Raw genomic sequence first — 25363 nt, 5'->3', positions numbered from 1 at the left:
CAGACAGATTTTTGCCCTAAATCCCTAAATGGCCCCCTCAAGAATTGAACTCACAACCCTGGGTTTAGCAGGCCAAACCACTGAGCTATCCCTCCCCCACTTAAACCCCAAATGTAGGGTTAAAATACATACACACACCCTCCCTTTAACATACAAAAGAAAAGTTAATTCTTTTGATAAGTCAGTGGAAGGTAAGAATACACTTTCATGGGGCATTTTTCAAGGGTTGGATTTTGGTTCTTGAAGGCTCCTTTAGTATTATATTTCATTGGCACATTAACAGTATAAATCAAAAACAGAATAGCAATACCAAATATTACCTCTGTCTTTTGTTAAATACAATTATTTTCCCCATGGCTTTACAGAGGCAGTTGCTTTTATTACATTTAATTGCCTGACCCTGGAACTCAGACTTGGTCATACAAAAGATCTAAGGAATCACTGATTAATCTTTGAATGAAAGTGTGAAATGATCAAGCCCCAGAGAATGTGAAATCACTGTTATAAAAAGTAAATAACTTATCACCTGCAATCATTGGACAGTCCAACTTTAGTGTAGTGAAAAGTAATATACATCCTCTGGGAAAAAGACCTTTGCTTATTTGGCACCAATAGCTAGAATTAGCTGCCAAAATAATTTAAAATTTAAATCTCGACACACTCTCTCTCTAGATATAAATGTTCAGAGTTACTTATTTTTGATACCAAAATACAAATAAGCAAACAAGCCCACAATTTTTTTGCCCATACAGGATAACATTTATAAACACTGATTTGGCCAGGTCTGGTTTATTTAGTTTCTGTCTTGTTCACGTTTCACCAAACTGGTTCTAATAAAAAGGCTAACCAAAAATAATCAGTTGTGGGGATAGCTGAAGGCAACTGGTCAGGAATGTGTAAATCAAAACGTTCATAAGGCTACCTGAATGTTACTTGGAGGACATTAATTGATTAGCAATAAACATAACTTACTGTGCTAGATTTTTGCATCACACAAACAACCACTATTCACTTTATTTATTAGAAAGATAATCTTCATTAGAAGAGACAGTCCCTCAAGATTCTGGTTGTAGCACTGGTGATTTTTAGAATTTTTTCACAACTTTCATTACATACTGCTGTTCTGGAGCATAGTTTACTATACTTGCAAAAAGCACTTGCACAGTTCACTTAGCCTCCCTTCTCTCACTTCTTTGCAATTTCATTCTGTGAAGGCTTGATACAGGGAGGTGCTGAGGGCTCAAAGTTGCTCAGCTCCCTAACTCCCACTGATGTCAAATGACCTCACAAGAGGTGCTCATCACGTGGCAGGATCAGGCCCTTGCTCTCCATTATTAGTGAAAGCAAAAAAGGCATGATATGCTTTTTCTCTCCATAAAAACCAAGCATTTTTTTGGGGTGGGGTATTAATAGTTTGCCAAAGGCTGGGAATGGTGACAGGGGATGGATCACTTGATGATTACCTGTTCTGTTCATCCCCTCTGGGACACCTGGCATTGGCCACTGTCGGAAGACAGGATACTAGGCTAGATGGACCTTTGCTCTGACCCAGTATAGCCATTCTTATGTAGTAATTGGTCAAAATCCCTCATGTAAAGCCTGATTCAATGCTTGCTGAAGTCAATGGAAAGATTCTCAATGACTTCAGTGGTCAATGGATCAGGCCCATATTCATATTCTTCTGACTAGCTGAATTTGAATGGTTATAACAATTTATTTTAAATACTAGATTGTAATGAAGTATTATTCAACTCCAAGTTAAGCATTAGCTCAAGCAGCTGGGACCTCAGTTATTCTCACTCTGTTTCTCTGACCCTCTTAATACACATCAATGGATTGGGTTACTCACCCTGAATGAATAGGGCTTGAAGAAAGCGCCACATTGTCCAAATTTTCAGTGCCCCAGCTTAAGCGATACGAATTCCTTTCAGCTTCCTTGGCCAGAGTTGATACCTGAGCATGTGATAGAACTTTTATTTAATTTGTATTTCTATATTTAAAAGCAATGAGCCAAACACACCATAAGTAAGAGTTATTTTTGTATAGCAGGGCTGAAAATGATTAACACTTTAAAAAAGGCAACAACAAAAATGAGCAATAATGACATCAAAGTACTACAAGCACCTTATTGTAACATCTTGTGCTTTTTCAAAGCAACCACAAATGTTACTAGCCCCAGTGAACAGGAATACTGGGAGCGACCAGATTGACCCCTCTTTAAATGACTTGATTGTCTCTTCAAAAATCTTCTCTCTGAATAGTGGACTAGATCCTCAGCTGGTGTAAATCAGCAAAGCTCCTTTGATTTCATTTACACCAATTGAACATTTGACCCCATGCCTATTAACATTGCTCAAAAATCAGATACAATGGAAAGCGCTATAAAGACATGTCCTGTAAATGCATTTACACATTTCTGGTTAATACAGAATATACTTTAGTATTCTACAATAAGCTTGTTCATTTAATAGCAGTTTGAAATTAGACAGGTTTATGGTACAATTAATACTACAGCACACATTACATCATACAGTTAACAGAATGCATACAGGGATTCTTTTTCATATTTCCAAAATTGAATATTTAAAATAAATGCATATTGTGCAATTGATCAGTGAGATAAAGAGAAAGGTCTTACCTGGTGGCTGGGGATTATGACAGTATCATCGATCATGGCACTGTCCCTCAGGTAGGAGGCATGGCTCAACGTGTGGGACCTGTCTGAACTGAAGGACCGCAGGCTGGTAGGTTGGCAGGATGCCATGGCAATATATCAGCAGTAGAGAAGGTATTGTGAAAATGGGATGATGGACCAAGCGGAAGAGTGAAAAAAGCGTGCTGTTAGCAAATATAATGCAACTTCCAGGGGGAGTATAAAATAGAGTCTTGTGGATCTCTGACTGAGCGCTGAACCAGTCTTTTGACTGATTCCTCTCATTTAATTCAAAGGAGAACCCAAGAGATTAAACTAGATCACAATCTATTTTATTTTCTAGCCACCAATGCTTTAAATTAGCTATGTGGCTTAATTGCTTCCCTTATACTAAAAAGGAACTCCTGCTGAGGATCTTTGAAGAAGTTCTCTCTCCTGCTCCATAATACAAGTGAACTGTCTAGGAAAAAAAAGATGCAAATATCTGACGAGAAGCTGAAATGAGTCCCTCTGAAGTTTCATTCTGATCGATTCTCTCTGACTCAAATGATAAATGAGTAAGGTTCGTTTTTGTCCCCTGGAAGGTACACAGCAAGGTGAACTGTGGCCAGCCACATGCTTCCTGTGTAAAACAAAGTGCCTCCTGCATGCCTTCAGCATCTCTAAAACAGCAATCCAAAACGTGAGCACAGGTTCCTTTGTACGTACACACAGCACGACAGGACACGGGTTGCTGTAGCAATGAGAGATGCAAGGCAGTAATAAGCTGCTTCCAAGCACCCAGCTCAGAACTTAACTGCAATAGCTGCTAGCTCAAAGCAAAATCCAAAAAAGCAAAACAAAACAAAGATACCCTCGCACACAAAGACATATCAAGCTAATATGGGGTTTCTGCCACACAGTAGTATTACTTTTGCCCTTTAAATATTAAAAACAACAGTATATACAGGATTTTTTTTGTGTGTGTGTGAAAAATCAACAGCTCAGACCCCTTCAGATTTTACAAGTATCACTTTATATTCATGTAGGTGTACTCCTTGTTACTATTCTATGTAGCTGAGGACACATTACATGTAAGTTTAGGAACTAGCTATGTTCTCATGGATTGCACTTGCGTGGGTACTGTCCATGATAATGTAGAAACATTAGAACACTGGAACTGCTGAACTGGATCAGACCAGTGGGCCACTTAGCCCAATAAACTTTCTGACAATGGCTAGTACCAGATGCTTCAGAGGAAGATGGAAGAAACCCCATAATGGACAGTTTTGAAATAACATGCCCATATGGGAAGCTTTCTTCTACTCCTGGTTGGTTAGTGGTTAATTTACATCTCTCTCTCTTAATCAGAGCTTTACTCTAATTAACTGTGAATGTCCTCATTCTCCACGTACCATAAGAATTCAATATATTTGTAGGTTTAACATGGGATAATTTATTTTCAAGTATCATTTTAAATATTAAGTGTACATTATATACATTAGATTGAAGTAAGTACTATTAAATGTAAACCTACTGGAAGTCAGACAAAAATATTGCAGCAACAGATCCTGTTCAATGACAGTGTATATAATTACATTCATCCAATAGGTTCTTGCAGTATCTGTATTTTACAAATAAACGGCATGGCGTATTTACATTAGAGATACATACAATTAAAAGAGCTACCAATGCCCTTCCATTGCATGCCTGCCATATTAAATGGATTGTATAAAATTGATCATAACAAAGATGATGAAAATATTACATGAATATCAGTCTTGGAAAACTGCCATGAAAACTAGTGCAGAATACCTTCTCACCCACTCTGACCAGGATAACGATGGTTAAAAAACTAATGAGATTTCACTTGCACGTCATCAAATATTACTCACCCTGATGAGTGGGCAAACAGAATTGAGCAAGGATGATATATGACATTTTGTGGGTATTATACATTCCCTGGATGAAATTCTGACTCCACTGAAGGCAGTGGCAATGGCAAAACACCCATTGACTTCAATGGGGCTAGGATTTCACCTCATGAATTTTAGTCCATGTCTACCTTGTTTTAAATAAAATGTATTGTATGAAGCCTTGGTTGTAGGTCATTTTGAATACACGTACATTACTTTGGTAGATATTTTGTAGTGCAACACCTTGTTTTCCATAATAACATTACTTCAGTAAATTGTCATTCTTATATCAGAAATTAAACATCAGTAGCAGACCCCATTTTTTACCACTATCCTTTACTTGCTTTAATGCTTGAAACATTCACAGCTGATTTACAGTGCCATGCAATGCTTGCAAGGGGTTTGCCATCCAAATCATAGGTCCTGCTGTTCAGCTAACGTAAGGTTTCACCAGACCACTACTGAATGAAAAGAAACATCTACTAGGTTCTACTGCTGGTCTCTAAGGGTATGTCTACACTGCAGCTTGGATCTAGCCTCCCAGCCTGGGTAGATCGACTTCCACTAATGGGGCTCGAAGTAGCATACTAAAAATAACAGCTTAGACATTGCCGCTCAGCTGGCAGCTTAAGCTCTCAAGCCCTGCCGACCCGAGTCTGAGCTTCGGTGACTAGCCCGAGTCTCCACTGGAGCCGCAATGTCCACGCTGTTATTTTTAGAGCATTTGCCCAAGGCCCACTAGCATGAGTCTGTCTACCTGTGTTGGGAGGCTCCTAGCTGTAGCGTAGACATCCTGCAGCGATTTGGTCCTCATTCTCCTATGGTTAGGAGACATTACTATTACAACCACCACAATTTGCCCACAACATGCCCAGTGAATGGTACATGTTCATAAATACAGGCCCAGTACATTGAAGGTATGGACATTACCAAGAGACGTGATAGTTACACAAATGTGACTGAGGTCTGTGATGAATTAAAAGTGTAACATTTCCATTAAAATTTTGTTTAAGACAAATACTGAGATGGCATTGCTCACCTTCTATGGATTATATCAGTTGCATACATAAGGAACAACCTGATTGCTAAAGCATCTGGTGCTGAGGTACACTAAGTGGTGTAAACCTAGAAGCAAGGGTGCTTATGGCAACCAGGACCTCACTATTAACGGGAAGCGGTGTTTTGAACAGAGCTGATTAAGAGACACGTACACTAATTATTATTTTTGGTAGGCTTTTAGAATATTGTCACATAAAGTTACACTACATAAGAGGCAAGATGCTCTAGGAAATCTACTAAAACAGACTCTCTGTATGGGGTGGTTCAGATAATATTGCCAAATTCACCACTGCAGGATGCACTGGATCACTGGGACTCCATTCACCCTGTTAGTGACCAATTGAGAGGATAAATGTAGGATTTACCACGGGTGACACCTGGTGTGGGAAATACAAAATGTTTTCTGTTGCCTGAGCACTCTGTGAAAATTACTTGAGCCCCCTGCAACTTTATATAAACCTGTCTTGGAAACATTCCCTAATAGGGCCCCACTTATGGATAGAAAATCTTTCCCATCTGACATGGCAGATACGTTTGAGTTAAGTTGAGGAGTGGAGGTCATACACTGAATCACAAACCTGAGCCTTTCCTGAACCTAGGTTAGCTGACAGATCATTATATGATACTATATACCAGGTCATCTCTCTTGTCTGAGAATATAACTAACTCCAATAGCAATGCCATTCATTTGGCCCTGTGAAAACAACAACTCCAGTACATAAGTCTCCTAGATCCATCAGCAGGCCTGCAAAATGGATGAATAGTGATTGGTGTTGCACGAGTGTACTGGGGACAACATTGTTTACATGCTGTGTAATACCTACCTGGGCATAGTGCTAATGAAAGCATATTAAAAAGAATGATGGGGAGAGAGAAATAATAAACAGGGAATACGGTTACAAAAGAAAAATTTAAGCTTTATAAATATAATTTTAAATGCATAATAATACATGAAAATGGGCCGCTTACATGATTTGCTGTGCTGCATTTGTTACAGCAGAAAAAATGAAATCTCTATTGCATTGCATTGTCTCTGATTCAGGTACTGCAGCAAAGCAACTTTATTTAGGCAGTTTTGGTGGTAATTCCCATGAATATGACTCTACTGTATTAGTGAAAGAGCAGCGGAAAGATGGACCTGGGAAAATGCACATTTTTGTTTGATTCTTCTTCCTGGATGTCCTTTTGCTGCATTTCAGTTTAAACAGATCCGCTACAGGACAGCGAAATCATTTTCATATTGCAAACTGTGGACCAGATTTTTGTCTCAAATATGCTAGTGTAAATCCCCTGAAATCTATGCATGTACTCAAGATTTACACTGACATAAATGAGAACTGAATCTAGCCCAGCATTAATCTATGTGAGCCTTCTTATACAACTCATTGACAATCAAAAAGAAAAAAAATCAGTATCATCACCAACAGCAGATTATTGTTAATGCTTTTTGATTTTTTTTAACCACTGTGTTGTAGGATTCATTGGATTTACTGGAGCAGCAAAGGCTCCAAGTTTGGAAGGCCTAAATGCTTAGGGGTTTAGATATCTTATGATACAATCTGAGTAATTTTCTGGCTTCTTTTGTTCCAAGAGTGATCCTAAGACCATTGAAGTCAACTGAAACAACTCTACTGATTTCACTGGGCTTTGGAGCAGATCCTATTTGGTGCTGGAATAACATACTACATTGGACACTGGCCTGGGTTGCAATTTGTGTGGCCAAAATCTTGACACAAACATTATTTAAGGAAATACCACCTCTGAATGCACTAGATCTGGAAATGACATGAGCAATTTATACTAGACATGCGTCTGACGCAGTGGGTAGTCACCCACGAAAGCATATGCTCCATACATCTGTTAGTCTTAAAGGTGCCACATAGGGTGACCAGATGTCCCGATTTTATAGTCCCGATATTTGGGGCTTTGTCTTATATAGGCGCCTATTACTTCCCCACCCCTGTCCCGATTTTTCACACTTGCTGTGTGGTCACCCTAGTGCCACAGGACTCTCTGTTGCTTTTTACAGATCCAGACTAACACGGCTACCCCTCTGATACTAGACACTGTAATTTTCAAACCTGAATGCCTAATCTTGGACACCCATTTCCCTCTTTGGGCACTTAACTCTGAATTAGAAATGTGGATGTCTGTCTGTCAGTTTGGGGCCTGATTATGCATTTATGCTCACTAGTTAAATACCAAAGTTTGAAAACCGTACCCTGTATTGTAATGTAGATTACACTGACTTGGTGTAAATTACAATAAACCTTTTTGAAGTGTAAAGGGCTATTACTCTTTTTGATTTTGGTTTTACAATATAATGGTACACTTCCCTAAGCACTAGCACACCCTAGCTACAACACCCATCTGTGCAAGATAGCCCCAGTGAGGGTTCTCCTTCTGTGCTGTGGTTGGTAACACATGCTAGAAAGGAGCATCCTACTGAAGCACTAAAATATCTCAGCCAACCATCCCCTGATTCTGAGCCATCTGCTCTGTGCCAGCTGGAGGTTAGGATAACTAAGGCCTTGGCTACACTGGCGCTGTACAGCGCTGCAACTTGCTGCGCTCAGGGGTGTGAAAATGCCCCCCCCCGAGAGCAGCGAGTGCAGCGCTGTAAAGCGCCAGTGTAATCAGTGCCTGCAGCGCTGCACGCTCGCTCGCAGCGCTGCAAGCTATTCCCCTCGGAGAGGTGGAGTACTTGCAGCGCTGCGAGAGAGCTCTCGCAGCGCTGGCGGCGCGACTACACTCGCGCTTCACAGCGCTGCCGCGGCAGCGCTGTGAATTCTCAAGTGTAGCCAAGGCCTAAGTGACCCTACCACATAGCCAATATCACTCCTCCTTCGTGTGGCTACAACAAGGAAGGACGGTACATTGCTCTTATTCTCAAACCATGCCCTTGGTTAACGCCCTACCATGAATCATGGACAGACTTTTCCTTAAGCCCTTTGGGATGTTAGGACCATGTACAGTATTAGTGTACAAGAGAATTAGATCACCTTCAGTTGTAAACTCTTTTTTCCCCAGTACCAAATGTATTTGGTTCCTGATAGTTTTCTTCCCATGACTTTCTTTTGACTACACCTTTCTTCTAAGAAGTGACAATAATTATCGAAATGAGAAGGAATAGGCATATCACATAGCTACTTTGAATTAAAGACATTGAGAAGGTCTGTGCAGAGAGCTTAACTATTCAACAAAATTATGCTCTAACTCATCATACAAACATATAATTTTCAGGTAAAATACCTGTCAGATCGGCCTCCCTCCAAGCTGTACCTCAGATAGTTCATACCATCTAGAAACTGGCTGCTGGGCAAAGAGTCATCACCTAGTTCTTTCAAGTCCTCTGGCCTGAGGTATTCTCCCCCATCTCCAGTCATTGTGTCATCACCTTGAAACAAAACACAAACACAATCCACAAAGATCAGTAAACTCACAAGTCCCACATTATTTACAGATTGGGGTAGCACGTCAGCGGGATGGCACAAATAACTGGAAGGTAATTCCCACACACACAGCACTGCAAATTACGAGCAATTAATATACACTGACAAAACTGGCACATCAAGCAGGATAAACCAAATCAAAATCAAGGTGAGTAAGCAATCGGTTTTTGTCCTCCATCTTTTGCCATTGCACAGATTTTTTGAAGGACTAATTTCTGTATCATTCTGTAGATTATCTTTTAGTTTGGTTCCTGTAACGCTGGTGCCAGCCAGCTACCAAGGTGGTAGGTGTCAGCTAAAAACCTGACAAACTCACAGCTGGAAGCCAGGCCAATTCACTTGTGTATTGGTATAGATCAAAGTGGTTGTTAAATAGATTCCAATGTGTTTGGTGTTTAAACTTCATGAAAACTAATGGGATGTTGCATGCATAGTTATCACTTATCTGAATACTGTTAGAATGTAGTAGCACACATTGACATTGTATATACCCTATATCTAAGTGACTCACCAAACACAAAGAAGCCATGTAAAGCAAATGAAGGACAGTAACAGGAAGGTGCTAATTATTGTGCTTTGCAAAGCAAATGGCCATTGTGTATCATGATCAGAGATCAAAGACCCTAAATGCATTCCCTTCTCTCCATCATCAAAGAAAGAGCACACTTGGTTAGAACTGTCAACTTGTTTTTCTATGAGAAGAAAGTATGGACACAGGAAAAAATTATTCATCTCTGAACTGTTTGGATTCTAGCAGGGCAGAATAGCTGAATGAGAAGACAGATATCCCAGAATCCATCTGTATAGCCCTAATAGACTTTTGGGAAACTAGGAGACTACTACATCTCTGAGACCTTTTGAAATTATAGACCAGTGGTGCTCAAAATTTTGCACCCTCCCTTACCGGTAATGGAATCTGTTCATGACCTTCCCCCGCCCCCCATTACGGAACAGCCAAGGCTTCCTCAGCAGCGGAGCTTGGGCTGAAGGCAGAGCTGGGGGTGGAACTGGGGATGGGGGAGGAGCTGGGACTAGAGGCAGAGCTGGTCAGGGGGTGGAGAGGAAATGAGGGCAGAGCTGGGCTGGGGGCGGAGTGGAGCAACAGCTGGGGTCAGAGCTGGGCTGGGGAGGAAGAGGGAGGGAGGAGCTGGATCTGGAGTCGGAACAGGACTGGGGAATGACCAGGGTTGGGGGGAGGAGTGAGGCTAGGGGCATAGCTGATCTGGGGGCAGAGCAGGGCTGGAAGCGTGGTGCTCCCTTCCGCCGCCCCTGCCCCCATAGGGGCTGGCCCTGGCCCTGTTGTGTGCTCCCCTGAACATTCCTCTGTGCCCCTTGGGGGGGTGCCCCACAGTTTGGGGACTACTGTTATAGACTATGACTCACCTGTACATATATTTTTACCTGCTTTAACCTCTCAATAACTCTCATTGCTTTTTCTTATCTAACATTTGGTTAGTTTACGATAGAACGGGTTACCAGCATCGTCTTTGGAGTGAGGTCTAGGATGCAAATCTACCTGGGTGAGTGACTGGTCTCTTGGGACTGGGTAAAACCAGAATATTTTGTGATTTTTGGTGTAAGTGACCATTTATTGCATAGTCCAGCTTCCCTGAGTGGCCAGATAGACTGGTGCGTTTAAGGAGACTGTCTGTGACTCCATTATAAGACTACTGTAGTATTCTGGGAGTTCACATTGGTTACTGGTTTGGTGAAATCTAATTATAGAACATATCACCAGTGTGGGTTGTTGGCCCTGCTTCTGACAGTCTGCCCTGAAATAGGCACTCAGGGTCGTGAGCCACTCCAGACAGTGTGACAGTTCCTTTATCCACAGCTACATTAGATGCTTGGACTGACAGTGGATGCTGAGACAATTTCTCTTTTGATTGCAAACTGTTGGTTTAAACTCAGAAAGGTACATTTTTTGTCCCTGTGCCTGACAGGTGCAAGTCAGTCCTTATTTGAATTCTCAGACATTCAAACTGCACTCCAAAGGACATTGTGTCACTCCTGACAACAAACATCCGCGCATGGTCACCCGTAAGATTGTAATTTTTAAAACACAGTAACTGATACTCAGAAGCTCCATGCCCATTTGCCATAAACTGGAAATACAATCACACAGATGGCGGAAAAATGAACCAGCATAAACAAGAAAATAATTCACCAAAGGTGAAATCAAAACCTAAATTAGCCCCCATTATCACAAATATCGGCCATTACCATGCCCATTTCTCTCCCGAAGGCTGGGTAAACAGGTGGACCTTACAACATGTTATGAAGGTGAATAAATTTGTGCTTTTGGGACCAAATGAGGTGGGGAAAGTAGGGTCCCTCACACCGAATGCATGAATGAAGTAATAACTTGTTTTTCTCAGGAGAATCATCATCATTGAACTTACATCTCTACATGACACGTGGAAGTTTCCCCCCATTTCTTTATAAATTTCCAGTGTGAACCATCTCCATATTGGAGAGAATGGTTTCTGCTAGCCTCAGTGAAGATACTCATTTAACCTGATGTCTTTCCATCCTCTTTCCCAACTCCTTAGTGTGGTATTCCATAACTACAGTGTGTCCCTGTATGTTAAATGCAGGCCACAGAAATCCACCATGTGGCCCTCACCAGTAATTCCAGTCCACAAATCGCAGAAGTTTCCAAGTTTTCTCATTTCAGAGCTGCACCGGCATCAAATGAAGCGGATGGCAACTCTGATGCCGAGATAGGACCTGCAAAAATTATCAGTCCTAGCTGTGATGTTCCACCTTGATTTGCTAAGCTCGAGAAGCAACACTGCAGAATTCCAGAGACTACAACTTTATATCAAAGGAGACCGCACTCTTACGTGTGCTGTATTCTGCACATTTTCTTTGAGCTCTAGTGAAGTTGACACGGGGCCTTCGTTTGGATGCCTCTATGATATGCAGTCCAAATATGCAAATCTGATTAGTTTAACAAAGGCAAACAAGAGAGGAAAATATAATGACAACGTATTATTGTTAACATCTATACTCGGGATAATGTGTCATCTTTTCTGCTCAATTTAACTAGGACAGCAGGCTAAATGAATACTGTATAATCACAAATACAGAAATGCTGGTATTTGTTTTCATAAAGAGCTTAACATTTGATTTCAGTTGAACTTTTCTAGCTTGGTCAAGCATTATTTCCAGCTGTTAAATAAAAACATCTGAAAATTTGACATCCAAAAACAAATAAAATCAACTTTTTTAATAATCTGTCTATCTCTATCTAATCTATATACATACCTAAATCTTTAAAGGGTAACTACAAAGCCTTTTAAAACTCCATCTGTAATACTGAAAGAAAATGAGACTGGGCATTGTTTCACAGAAAACAAGAGAATGCATTTAATTGTTGCATATTTCCTGTCTTTTGTCAAACAATGTTTCCTGAGAATGTGACAATATAAACCACAGGACTTATTCAAACCTTGGAAGATATCAAAGGAAAGCTGTTTAAAAGGAATTTCAAATGATTTTTCAAATAAAATAAAAACTTACAATCATGCCAAGCATTCCATCCATAATGGAAAAAAAGGCAAAACCTTACCAGCTTTCATCCCACTAGCATCCCTTCCAAAAAATGACCCATTCAAATTTTGGTGTCTGAGCTGCAACTGCCAATAGTGGTACCAATTAGTACTAATTGTTTAGGGTGATGTGGACATCTGTACACTGTGAACTGTAATGAGACCATTAATACATTTCACAATGACAATGAACAGTCATAACACTGCTGACTTAGCCTATCCTTGAAGCAGTGACCCTGAAGGGAAAGGCACCATTACCGATGCCTTGAGTCGTCCCATCTCTTTTATCACAACACTGAGGACATGTCTACTCTGTTCCACTGTTCCAACAGCCAGACTATGGGGGTGTGAATAGCAATAGGAACCAAAGTTCTGCGCTGTAATTCCTCTGTGTGGATGCTGTGGGCATGAAAAAAAAGGTTCCTAATTCGCATTAAAGTAGTCCTTTACAAACAGGACTACATTAATGCAAAGTAGGAGCCTTTTTGTTTATGCCCGCAGCACCATACGGGGGAGCTACTGCACAGCATTTTAGTGCGTATTGCTATTCACACACCCCACAGTCTAGCTGTTGGAACTGTGGGACAGTGTAGACATGCCCTTAATAGCAAGGGAAGAATACTGTGGCCTAGAGGATAAGCAAATACAAATTATTTAATTTATCAAATCTAACTACAGTCTATATATTAACTTAAAGCAACTTCTCATACAGTTGAGGTTACCAGAATGTGTTAATTAATTGCAGGAGGATTACAGGCATGCAGAGAGAGTTGCTTAATTGTATGTAATAAACAGACATTCCGTCTTACACGTGAGTATTATTAATATATATAGCAACACCCCTGGGCCACAATCAGGACTGGTGTCTCATTGTGATACACAAAAACATACAAAAAGACAGACTCAGGAGAGCTTGATGTTCAGGTGACTATGAGTGCATTTACACAGAAAAATCACCTCAGATGGTAGTTTTGTAGCCATACAAAAACTGCTCTCTTTTATCATGTTAGAAATAATGAATCTGACGTACCAGTGTTTTCTATTAAGTTGTGTCATCATGTTACCTGTCAAATTAACTACATTTAATTTACACTATTTAATAAGCAAATCATGATGCACAGACCAGTTGACACTGGTGCTTCATGATCTGTGCCGGCTGCCTAGTAACTTGTAGGAGGAGTTCAATGGGTTAGCTTTCACAGCTAAAGCCCTAAATTGTGGCCCTGATTACTTGAGAGATTCTCTCTCTGCACATGAGATCAATACTGTTACAATCAGCAGATGCACTTATTCATGACTAATCCAGTAAGACCCTCATTCTGACTGAGGCCTCTGAACACAATTTAATTACAAATTAATAAAATAATACATAATTATAATAATACTAGCAGTCTGATGAACTCCCCAGGACTTGCAGAGAGACACCCTACCACAGTGGAGGAGCAGGAGGGTAGCTGGCTTAACCTAGGAAGAGTAGCCAGCAGTAGATACTTGTGCTGGTGTCCTTGGTGTTATTAAAAGTGGTGAAGAGTTGACATCATGGTGGTAAAGGGGCCGGTCACATTAGATGCAAAGGTCAGCTCTCAAAATGCAGTTGCTAGGAGATTTCTGTCTGTTCAGAGCCTGATGGTGGTAGAGGAATGAGGGGAAATCCCATTGCCAATCATTGCTATAGCCCAGGGGAGGGCAAGCTACAGCCCAGCCCCGTGGTGCGGCAGGGCTAAGGGCAGGCTCCCTGCCTGCCCTGGCCCCATGCCGCTCCCAGAAGCAGCCAGCACCATGTCCCTGTGGCCCCGGTTGGGGGGGGGGGGGGGAGGGCAGAGGGCCCCGCGCGCCGCCCTTGCCTGCAGGCACCCCCCACGACAGCTCCCATTGGCCGGGAACAGGGAACCACGGCCAATTGGAGCTTCGGGGGTGGTACCCACAGGCAAGGGTGGTGAGCAGAGCCCTCTGCCCCCCAACACCCACAGGAGCCACTACCGGACATGCTGGCCACTTCCAGGAGCGGCGTGGGGCCAGGGCAGGCAGAGAGCCTGCCTGCGTGCTGCTGTCACTCTGGAGCTGCTCAAGGTAAGCGGTGCTGGGCCAGAGCCTGCACACCGAACCCCTCCTGCACCCCAACCCCCTGCCCTGAGCCCCCTCCCACACTGCGCACCCTCTCCTGCGCCTCAACCCCCTGCCCTGAGCCCCCTGCTGCACCCCAACCCCCTGCCCTGAGCCTCTTCCTGCACACTGGACCACCTCCCACACTTCGCACCCCCTCCTGCACCCCAACCCCCTGCCCTGAGCCCCTGACGCACCCTGCACACCTCCTGAACCCCAACCCCTTGCCCGCAGCCCCCGTCGCACACCTCCTGCACCCCAACCCCCTGCCCTGAGCCCCCTGCTGCACCCCGCACCCCAACCCCCTCCCCTGAGCCTCTTCCTGCACACACTTGACCTCCTGCACACCTCGCACCCCACCCCAACCCCCTGACCTACATTCATGGCCCTGCATACAATTTCCCCACCCAGATGTGGCCCTCAGGCCAAAAAGTTTGGCCACCCATTATAGCCACATGAAACTGCTTTCAAACTGGAGTTAAGTGAAAAGCCAATAATACTCTGTCATAATCATTCTGATAGTGCTGTGTTTTGTGAACATATATTCCATTTCCTATTTTCAACAAAAAGTCATGCTTATAGACAGCCTACCATTATTGACTAACCCTATAACATCAGGAGTGTAAACCCGCTATGTCACAATTCTTTTTTAAAAAATAAGGCAACAGATTTCAATTTCAAGTTGCTAAGGCGGCTTCTATAAGCAGTAGGGGGAACATCTTGACAGGGTTTTGGGACTAGATTTAGTCCTTGGTTGGGCTAGAATAAAAAGTAAAATGTTTGCTAATAACTTGTGGGTCTTATTGAAACAAAAACAATCTTTATACTGGTGATTTCACATGTTCAGACACCAGTATTATGTGGTTATCAGTGAATAGACTGATAAGAGAGGCTGTGAATAGACTGATAAGAGCAAATGTGAAAAATCGGGACAGGGGTGGGGGGGTAATAGGTGCCTCTATAAGAAAAAGTCCCAAATATCAGGACTGTCCCTATAAAATCAGGACATCTGGTCACCCTATGCAGAGGTCATAGTTCTCTGTCCTTCCCTGGCAAGCCCCGCTGAACATGGAGGCAATACTGTCTAGTTGTTAGAGTAGGAGACTGGGAATGGGATCCTATATCCTAATTCCTAACTCTTCTACTGACTTACTGAGTGACAGGACAAATTACCCAATTACACTGAACCTCCTTATATGTAACTCTAAAATGGGGGTGGATACTTTCCTACCTTGAAGAGTGGCTTAAATCAGTTAATCAAAAACGCACTTTGAGATCCTGTAAGTGCAATATATCATTATATGGAGAGCAGAATTTGGGAAGCCACATACAGTTCTTAGTTTGGGAATTACGGCTCTGGGAGAAACATTAAATTAAGGCTTTTAAAACAAGCCAGATCAGCTAGGAATGCATTTCCATTATGGTGCTCTGGTCATTATGCCCACATCTTCAGCCAGGAGTGGGGCTCTGTGTAATTTTCTCCATGCTAGCCTGGAAATACACTCTATAAATCAGCTCATTGGGGGGGGGGGATACTTTTAATGCAATAGGACAGCTCTAACTCATCACAGTCCTCTCCCAGCAACATAACTGTACTGTGGAAGACAATTGCTGAAGAACTGTTCTTCCAGTCATTTTCCCATAGTATTTTCATCAAAGAAAGCCAAAGGGATAAATTAAAAAGAGGAAGAAAGGGGGCTGTGCAAAAAGCTGCCAAAAACTGTTTTTAATGTAAGCTCTGAAAGCTAAAGACACTTATGTTAGTTTGCCAAAAACATTGTCTTCCCTTGCTATATGTTGGTAAGGTCCACGATGCTGTACAGCTTCCTATGTGGGCTCTGCATCTTAGAAGTAACAGATGGAGAAGAGGCAGCTAAGGCAAGTATGAATTTTTTATTCAACTCAGAAGTATCTTTAATGGCAAGTATATTAAAGATCACCCCCTGAGAATCTGCTTGGAAACCTTTGATTCCCCAGAGTCAATGCTCCACTCAGTGTATTACACCCATTAAACAATTACCTGCACTACAATGGGTTTAGCTAATGAATATAATTGCCATAACACAGCTGTAGATTTCTGCATCTTTAGCCAGTTGAAACCCCAAATATTCTATAGCCACTTGACCATGGATGCACATCACATCACGTCAGCCATGTGTCGCTCAGAGAAGCACTGACAGAAAGACAGGAAATGGAGCAAATGAAATGGAAAGTCTGCACGTGTCCCTACTGTCTGGTGAGAAGAGGGTAATCAAGTGCACTGGCCATAATCTGCCCTCCTGGGATTCTGGGAAGGGGAGGATGACTGAAATGTGTCTCCTCCTGAATTAGAGCACTCTAAAGTGAATTCTAGTATTTGGCAGGTTGCCAAGCTGTCACCTGACAGAGAATAAACACTGTCTCTTTAGGATGTGAACCAGAACAAAATATTCACAACCCTCCATGCCGTAGAAGCCTTGATAAGTAATGGATGCTGACTGAATGGCAGGCTGACAAATCCAAAGTAGGTCTACTGTACAATGCCAAAAGGGGAATAAAGTGCTACAGCAGGGGGCTGCCAACAGTAGAGAGTTCATGTCAAGTTGCTCCCAAGCACCAAAAGTTCCTGTTCTACATGTCTGTTCCATGTCTCTCCTCCCCCTGGGCCATTCAGTCAGTAGAAGCCTCAGGTGACTCCAAGCAGAGAGAGAGAACAGATCCTAAACATAGATTTTGGGCAGGGAATGTCTTAAAAAGAAACTCACCTGGGGAAAGGGTCACTGAGAGAAGATACATCTCACCAGAATATTGCTCTGCCCATATGGATGGAAACAGCTCACTCCAAATCTCATTGATTTTATCCACAAAACAAGAAATTTTATCCTAACATGAGGAACTCATGCCAGCCACGGAGTGGAGACAGCTTGGATTAACTGGGTCATCTATAACCCAAATACATTCACTGACAGAGATATTGTGGGTACTAGGTGGAAGGAAAGAAATGGTTCTTTGCCTTGCTCAGTGGTACAAAGTATTGCATCATTTGTCCTTCTAAGTTCAAGAGGATAGATGAATGCATGTCTGTCTTTCACTCAACACTTTTCTTTAAGTACTACACAAGAGAAGCACCAAAAAGGAGATAGGTATTTAGAAATGTGATCATCCTTTTTAGTGTACTCAAAGGAAGACAGCTCCCCAGCCAGCAAGCCAATATCTTTAGCCAGGTTCTTTGAATATGAACCTGATCCTGACTAAGTAATGTATGATGTAGTATGTTAATGTCTTCTTGTAACTTTGCCTTAATAAAAAAAATTAATAAAATGTTACATGCTAACCTGTGCTCTGAAAGCATCATTCACAGGAATGTTGGATAGTAAAGGAAAAACATCCATGACACTCTATTTAAACACAGTGATAATGTTCTAATGACTCATGGGATTTAACTTAACTGTTAATGACTTATGGCACTGTTAGCATCCAGAGAACCTGCCATTAATTAAGATTATTAATGTCGATGTAAAAACAACTTGTGAATAGCCATGCAGGAAAGATAAGAAAGTACATTCTAAAGCTTGTGGAGAGTGGAAATAATTTCTGACAGTTACTGTTCTTTAAAGATGGGTTTCAAAGATGTTGTTCAGATGGGTAAGACTCAACAGAAATCATGCCCCTTCCTGTAATGTTCTGATCTTGGTTTAGAAAGAAAAAGAACTAGCAGGTTGATTCAAACAAAGAGTTATGTTAATATATAATCAGGTCCTGCTAGATCCTGTGGAAAAAATAATTCCATTTCCAGAACTGCTGGTAAGGTCATCTGTTCCAATGATTTTAAAGGTATACAGTATGTCATAAGTGCCTCCTAATCATTCTCCAGCCTTTTCTTATTGCTACCTTTTCCACTAAATGAAGATTCAGGGAGACCATTTGCGAAAGAGCAGAGTATTTATTTTTTACTTTAAAGTGAGTTTTTGTTCTGCAAAACATCTATGGAAAACTGACACTTTCTTATGCAATAAATGTGCTTCTTGTGTTTTGAGTCACGCCTGCTGATTTTACTGGCCAACGTATACTCTTATTACTAAAGATGGTCAGGGAAGGTTTCTATTTTCCTGAGAAAATTTTTGAAGAAAATGAAAAGCGTTAGTTTCTGTCAAGATTTTTTTTTTTGAGCAGGGGGTGGGGGTGAAAAAAGCCAAACACAACCTGAATCCTTTCAAAATCCCCAAATATTCATTATTAACAAGAAATAACTAGAGCTAGAAAAAGACTTCTGTTAAAAACAAATCAGCTTCAAGTTTTTTAATGAAAACCTGAAAAATGTTCACACAAATTTCTGTTTTGTCAAAAAGCCATTTTCTGTCAGAAAAAAGTTTCAATGAAAATTTTTCAACCAGCTCTACTTATTATTTTTGGCTTGTCTTAGCAATGCAGAGCCAATGCAACTATGGAAGAGAGATAGATCATCTGCTTCACACGTCAAAAAAATTCTGATGGCAGAAAGAAAGAATCCATCCTGACTTTCAAATTTACAACTGAGTTTGTACGTCTGACACTTAGAAAAAAACAATCATTGGACTTGGAAATCATTAAGAGACTATAAACATGGAACCCAACAAAGCCATTTATACAGAGTACTACACTTTAACACAAATAGCTCTGTCTCGATAGGCCCAAGCAAGAGATCATTTAATAGCTAACCATTTTTTTCTTTCACAGATAGAGTGTGAAATCTAGAGTATGGAGATCATTTTGAAATGAGGGGGAGATATTGGCTAAATTTCTCTGCTGGTTTCCCATGACTGTCACAGCATGCACAGAAGAAAGGTATTATTGTTCCCTTCCTGTCAATAAGATTTTAGGAATTAGCTTTAATATGCCTACCAAATACTTCCTATGAATGTACATTTCTCTCTCTCTCTTTCCCATTGAGGCTTTTGACATATAGCTTTTGATCTGCTTCTGTAAGTCATCCATACTTGGCTACACACACTGAGCCAAATCTTGTTCTCAGTTATAAAAGAGAAAATCCAGGGTAAGTGCATTCATTTCAGTGCGGGTTTTCTGGATTTACACTGGTGTAATGCAACAGCAGAATTTGACCATGTAGCTTTAAAGTATAATAAAGTATTTATAAATTGTGTTTTTTCAATCTAACCAAGGTTCTACATCCTCCATCTCCTGCTATTAGATAATTTTGGAAGGTCCTATATTTTCCACTACGTAATACACAACTTCAATGGAGTTGTGTGCTCTTATGTCAGCAGTGAATTTAACCCTGACTAGTCTGCCCAACCTCTTTCTCACACACATTAACTAGGCTTGGAAAGATTAGATTTTTATTAGTAGATGTCAATTTCTTCGCACACACAAAAACCTTTGAAAAAATATTTCCATTAATGATAATCAAAATTTACAGATAGGCAAACTAAGAAAAATACTGCTTGAGAACTTATCAGAGTTTAAGGATATGTATTTTGTATATTCTGATGTGAGATGTTGAAAAGTTGTGTTTTAGTGGATATAAAGCTTTACCTATTTGAATCTCAGTATCTACTGTCATTAAGCAATTTTTATCTGACCCTCCCCAATGTCTGACCCACTCCACAATTTCCTACAACTCTGAAAATGTAAGTCAATAATAGAAAAAACTGCTTAAAATAAACACTGATATGATAAAAAAGTAAAAATCAAATTCTGTCAAGCCTACACATAACCAAATAATACTCCCACTACTTTAATGCAGCTCTAGAAGGCACTTGAACATCTGATGTGATTCAGTGAGGAACATTCTTGATAAGAAGCTACAAAGCAGCATTTTAGCATTGTTTACAGAAAAGGTTATAGAAGGTAGTAGGCAACCTTTCGATATGTTTATCACAATGCAATTCCAGGCAGGTGCAGCCATAACGCATTTTGAGCAAATAATATTCCTCTATACCTACAGCATTTTATTATATAATTATAATAATCATGTCATAATCAAACTAACATTTGATTATTTCAATTTTTGATGTGAATATAAGTTTGATAGATAAAGGTAATTGTGTTGATGTAATATACTTAGATTTCTCCAAGGCATTTGACTTGGGTACCATATGACGTTTTGATTAAAAAAACTAGAACACAAAATTAACATGGCATGCATTAATTGGGTTAAAAATTGGCTAACTAATAGGTCTCAAAACGTAATTGTACAGGGAATTGAACTGAGTGGGAGTGCTTCTAGTGGGTTCCCACAAGAATCAGTTCTTGATCCTACGCCATTTAACATTTTTAGCAATGACCTGCAAGAATACATAAAATCATCACTGATAAAGTTTGCAGGTGACACAAAGATTGGAGGACTGGTAAATAATGAAGAGTATACATCATTGATTCAGAGCTATCTGGATCACTTGGTAAGCTGGGCTAAAGTAAACAATGTGTTTTAATATGTCTAAATGTAAACGTATACATCTAGGAACAGAGAGTGTAGGCTATACTTGCAGGATGACGGTCTCTATCCTGGGAAGAAGTGACTCTGAAAAAGATTTGGATGTCATGGTGGATAATCAGCTCAATATGAGTTCCCAGTGCAACACTATAGACAAATTGACTAATGCAATCCTTGGATGCATAAATAGGGCAATCTTGAGTAATGGCAGAGAAGTTATTTCACCTCCATATTTGGCACTGGTGTGACTACTGCTGGAATACTGCATCCAGTTCTGGTGTTCACAATTCAAGAACAATGTTGATAAATTGGAGAGAGCTCAGAGAAGGGCTACAAGAATGATTAAAGGATTAGAAAATATGCCTTTTAGTAATAGACTCAAGGAGCTCAATCTATTTAGTTTAACAAAGAGAAAGTTTAGGGGTGACCAGATCACAGTTTATAAATGGGGGACAAATATTTGGTAATGGTCTCTTCAACCTAGCATATCAAGATATAACAAAATCCAATTGCTGGAAGTTGAAGCTAGACAAATTCAGACTGGAAATACAATGAAAAATTTTAAAATTGAGAGTAATCAATCATTTGAACAATCCAGCAAGGGTTGTGGTGGATTCTCAATCACTGGCAATTTTTATATCAAGATTGATTTTTTTTTTAAATAATATGCTTCATTTCAAAAGGAATTATTTTGGGGAAGTTCTATGGCCTGTGTTATACAGGAGGTCAGACTAGATGATCACAATGGTCCCTTCTGGCCTTGAAATATATGAATCTATGAATAATATTGCTCTTACATAGAACTTTAAATCCATAGATCCATAAGTGCCATACAAACAAATGCATCATTATTCACAATTTACAGAAGGGGAAACTGAGGCACAAGAAAGTGAAGTGACTTCCCCAAGGTTAGGCAAACAGGTCAGTGGCAGATCCTGGAATAGAACCCAGGTTTGCTGATTCCCACTTCAGTGCCTAAACAAAACAGTAATATCTCATTAGCTCTTGTCAACTCTTCTTGCTTATGGCAATATTTGAGCCATGTTCATTAAATGATTTGAATATTTCACATACTCAAGTTTAGTGTATGCTACAAAAATGAATGAAGAAACCTTTTTTATTGGTGCCTTTCTCTTATGTGAAATAGGATTTTCAGTTTATAAATTCCTAGTAAGCCACTTTTCTTTTAATCAGGAATCTGGCGGAACAGGTTATGGATTAACTCTGAGCTGTTTTATGAAATCGAAAGTCACATTTTTCTTGTGCTTCAATGATGAGTTACTTCTACAGATTACATGAAATCACTTTATCACTAATCCATGTTCATGAAGGGATGTGAAACCCCACTCTCAAATGGTTATTATTACTTTGAGTAAGTATGAAATCCATAGGACTACTTGAGAGTAAGGGACTACTCTGTGAGAGTACAGATGGAACAATCTGGTCTTTAGTGATTAAAACATATAGGGATTTAATGCATATTACGGTACATATAGATGTAGATATGTTACTTTCAGCCTATATGATTAAGCTATTTCTGTTTTCAGCAATACTTTAGCAAATTCATTATCCTAATGATCCTCTTCTTTAGATGACTAGTATTTGTTGGTGTTTAAAAGAAGGACACAATGACAACACAACTTTATTTCTAAAGCAAAGATGGGATAGAATCTTTTGTAATTTGTTAGACAGTAAACACTAGGGGTTTATTTTATAATGGTTATTCCTCTTTGGGTGTTGTTATTCTAAGGCTGATTTCTGGGACTATTTCCTCTACACATAAAAAATCATACCCTGGCCTTTTATATTTTCCTTTCCTCAAACAAAAATGAACTTTATTTAATCAATGTCAAAATACAAAATGATGTCATGATCTATTCCAATGGAAACAGAGTTGAGAATTAGGAATTGCTTTCTCTGACACAAACTCACTGCAGTTCCTTGGGTAAGTTCTTTTACTTCTCTGCCTCAGTTCCCCTATCTATACAATGGGGATGACAACAGTTAAAATCTCTCTCTCGAGGGAGTTTTGACCATAAATTAATTACTGTCCGTGGAAACCTTTAAACATGTATAGCATTAAAATAAGTGCTAAGTATTTTATTATAATTATTATTACTCTGAAGTGGGGCAAAAATAACATATATGTAATGTCTGCATAGTAATAATCACATTACTTAACAATTATCTGAAGGGAAAAAAGTTCTCTCTTCACAGTTGTCTAGTATGTCTTGTCTCATCAATATTTGTCTTTAAGGACCCAGTCCTGCAAAAGCTGATGCACATGGTTCACTTTACAGCTATGAGTAGCCCCATTGATTACACATAACATTCAGAACATGTGGAAGTATTTCCAGGATCAGGGCCTTGATCTGTCTGAACTTCTAGAAAGTGACTCTCTATTTCTGTAGTTTGTACAGCACCGATCATATTGTCAGTGCTAAACAAATAGTGATGATAATAAATATGGAGCAACTAATATTAATCTTTAAGCATTCCTTATTTTAGATTACAATTCTATTATGTAACATACTTGATTTCAATCTGGGTTGTGACAAAAAGTCTTAGACCCTGACATCAAGCTTGTGAGGCAGGTAAACACGCACTGATGCCAATGGATATTTTGCCTGTGTAGGTCTATGTAACGGGGCCCTTCATGGTAACGTAGTGGGATTTGTTCCTTGATGTAACAGTGTTCTCATCATCTTCAAAAGTTTCCATCTGTCACTGCCTTTGCGCCTTCAGTGCCTCCCGCTCACCACTCCCTATCTTCCACTCATGACTTCATACTTTCTGCCATGGTAGCCTGACTTTGGAACTCCCTGGCCTTCTGATGCAAAAGATGACTACCTTTCTTCATTCAAATCTTGCCTAACATTCACTCTTTCTGCCAAACCTATTGATGGTGACCCATCTGAGTGTCATCACATCAAACGTGCCTGCATTTCCATCTTTCTCTCTGTTTTATACAACACCAACCACATATTTCTGGTGCTTAAAAATACATGATACAAACAATGATGTTTATTTAACAATAAACAGAAACCAATTTAACATACAAACACAAAATACCAACCCTACTGCCTCTATGTGAATAACAATGTTGCCCTCAGCACCAAACTCTTGCAGATATTCTCAGGAGTAAAAGATCCCCAGTAGGACTCTTGCTGCTAAATGTGCAAACTACTGGATGAAAATTACCAAAGACCAAGTGGGAGCCCAATGGACACACATACAGTGGAAGCCTCGCCCCATCACTGAGGCATTTAAAACCTGAACAACAGCAAACATCCTCCAGGAAACAATCCAGGGAAGTAAATGGACTAAATGGCTCTTTTGATTTTACATCATTGACACTAGATATTGCATTTGAATTATTATTCATATATGAATATTATATTGTTAATGTAGTATTAGTCGTAAACAAAACCACTGCTTCACAGGGAAAATACCAAATAACTAACTCCTCCAATGAATAGGCTCCGCAGTGGGGCTCTGAAATATTCACTGGCTCAAGTATTCCTCTCATGTCCAACATTTTAACTATATGATTAAAGTTAGAAGGTTTAGTGTGTCACATTTATTTATTCAGAAATATATCTTGTCACTGTAATTCAGCTAAGGGCAAGATATGCAGGAATCTTACTGCTAGTCTCTTACAGACAGTCCACAATTATGAAAAGGTTCAGTCTCGCTAATAAAAGGTCTCGGTCTTCTGGCCTCCAGCTACTTTAATTTCCTCTTATAGTCACCACCCATAACGACAAGCTTCCATACCACCCAAAATGATTTTGCTCCCAAGAATGGATTTTATAAGCAGGGTGACATGAAGTGCAATCATTGTGACCATTCTGCTCAGTGATCAGCAGTATTGGCATAAATGCTTAGTACAGCACCTATGCCTTGCAAGGAGATGTAGAGGAGGGTTGATTTCCAGTCTGCTAGCTTTTTGATAAACTCTGTTTGTCAGCTGGTGACAAGAAAACCCAGAGTGTTAAAATAATAATCTGGAGGGAATTAGTCATGCCAAAAGGCCACAATAAGTGCTGTCAAATAATTAATGGTACAGGTAAAATTGCCTTTGGGGTTTTTGGCGTCTCCATACAGAAAAATACACACAGACATGCTCTCAAAAGTAACAACATGGATCAGTGTTAGGCACCCCGATTATGCAGATTCAGATCGTCTCAGCACAAAAATAAATATATACAACCAAATTAAACAGAAACAGAAAA

The 25363-nt window shown here is 40.2% G+C and overlaps 1 protein-coding gene across 1 annotated transcript in view; it reads right to left on the bottom strand.

Annotated features, from left to right (window-relative positions):
* ANK2 (ankyrin 2) overlaps positions 1-25363 on the bottom strand; it is a gene marked incomplete at its 3' end in the record, with an annotated part of 233445 nt that overhangs the window by 58327 nt on the left and 149755 nt on the right. Inside the window, exons 23-26 of the mRNA XM_029913507.1 lie at positions 8860-9004; positions 6432-6443; positions 2639-2741; positions 1850-1953 (exon numbers count right to left, since the gene is read on the bottom strand). Of these exons, the coding sequence (XP_029769367.1) occupies positions 1850-1953; positions 2639-2741; positions 6432-6443; positions 8860-9004 (364 nt within the window). The remainder of the gene's footprint in view (positions 1-1849; positions 1954-2638; positions 2742-6431; positions 6444-8859; positions 9005-25363) is intronic.

Source organism: Terrapene carolina, unplaced genomic scaffold (genome assembly GCF_002925995.2).
Source record: "Terrapene carolina triunguis isolate 2854851 unplaced genomic scaffold, T_m_triunguis-2.0 Scaffold706, whole genome shotgun sequence".
Taxonomy (NCBI): Eukaryota; Metazoa; Chordata; order Testudines; family Emydidae; genus Terrapene; species Terrapene triunguis.
Note: the sequence above shows the minus strand (reverse complement) of the source record. Positions and strands in the feature narration are given on the sequence as shown.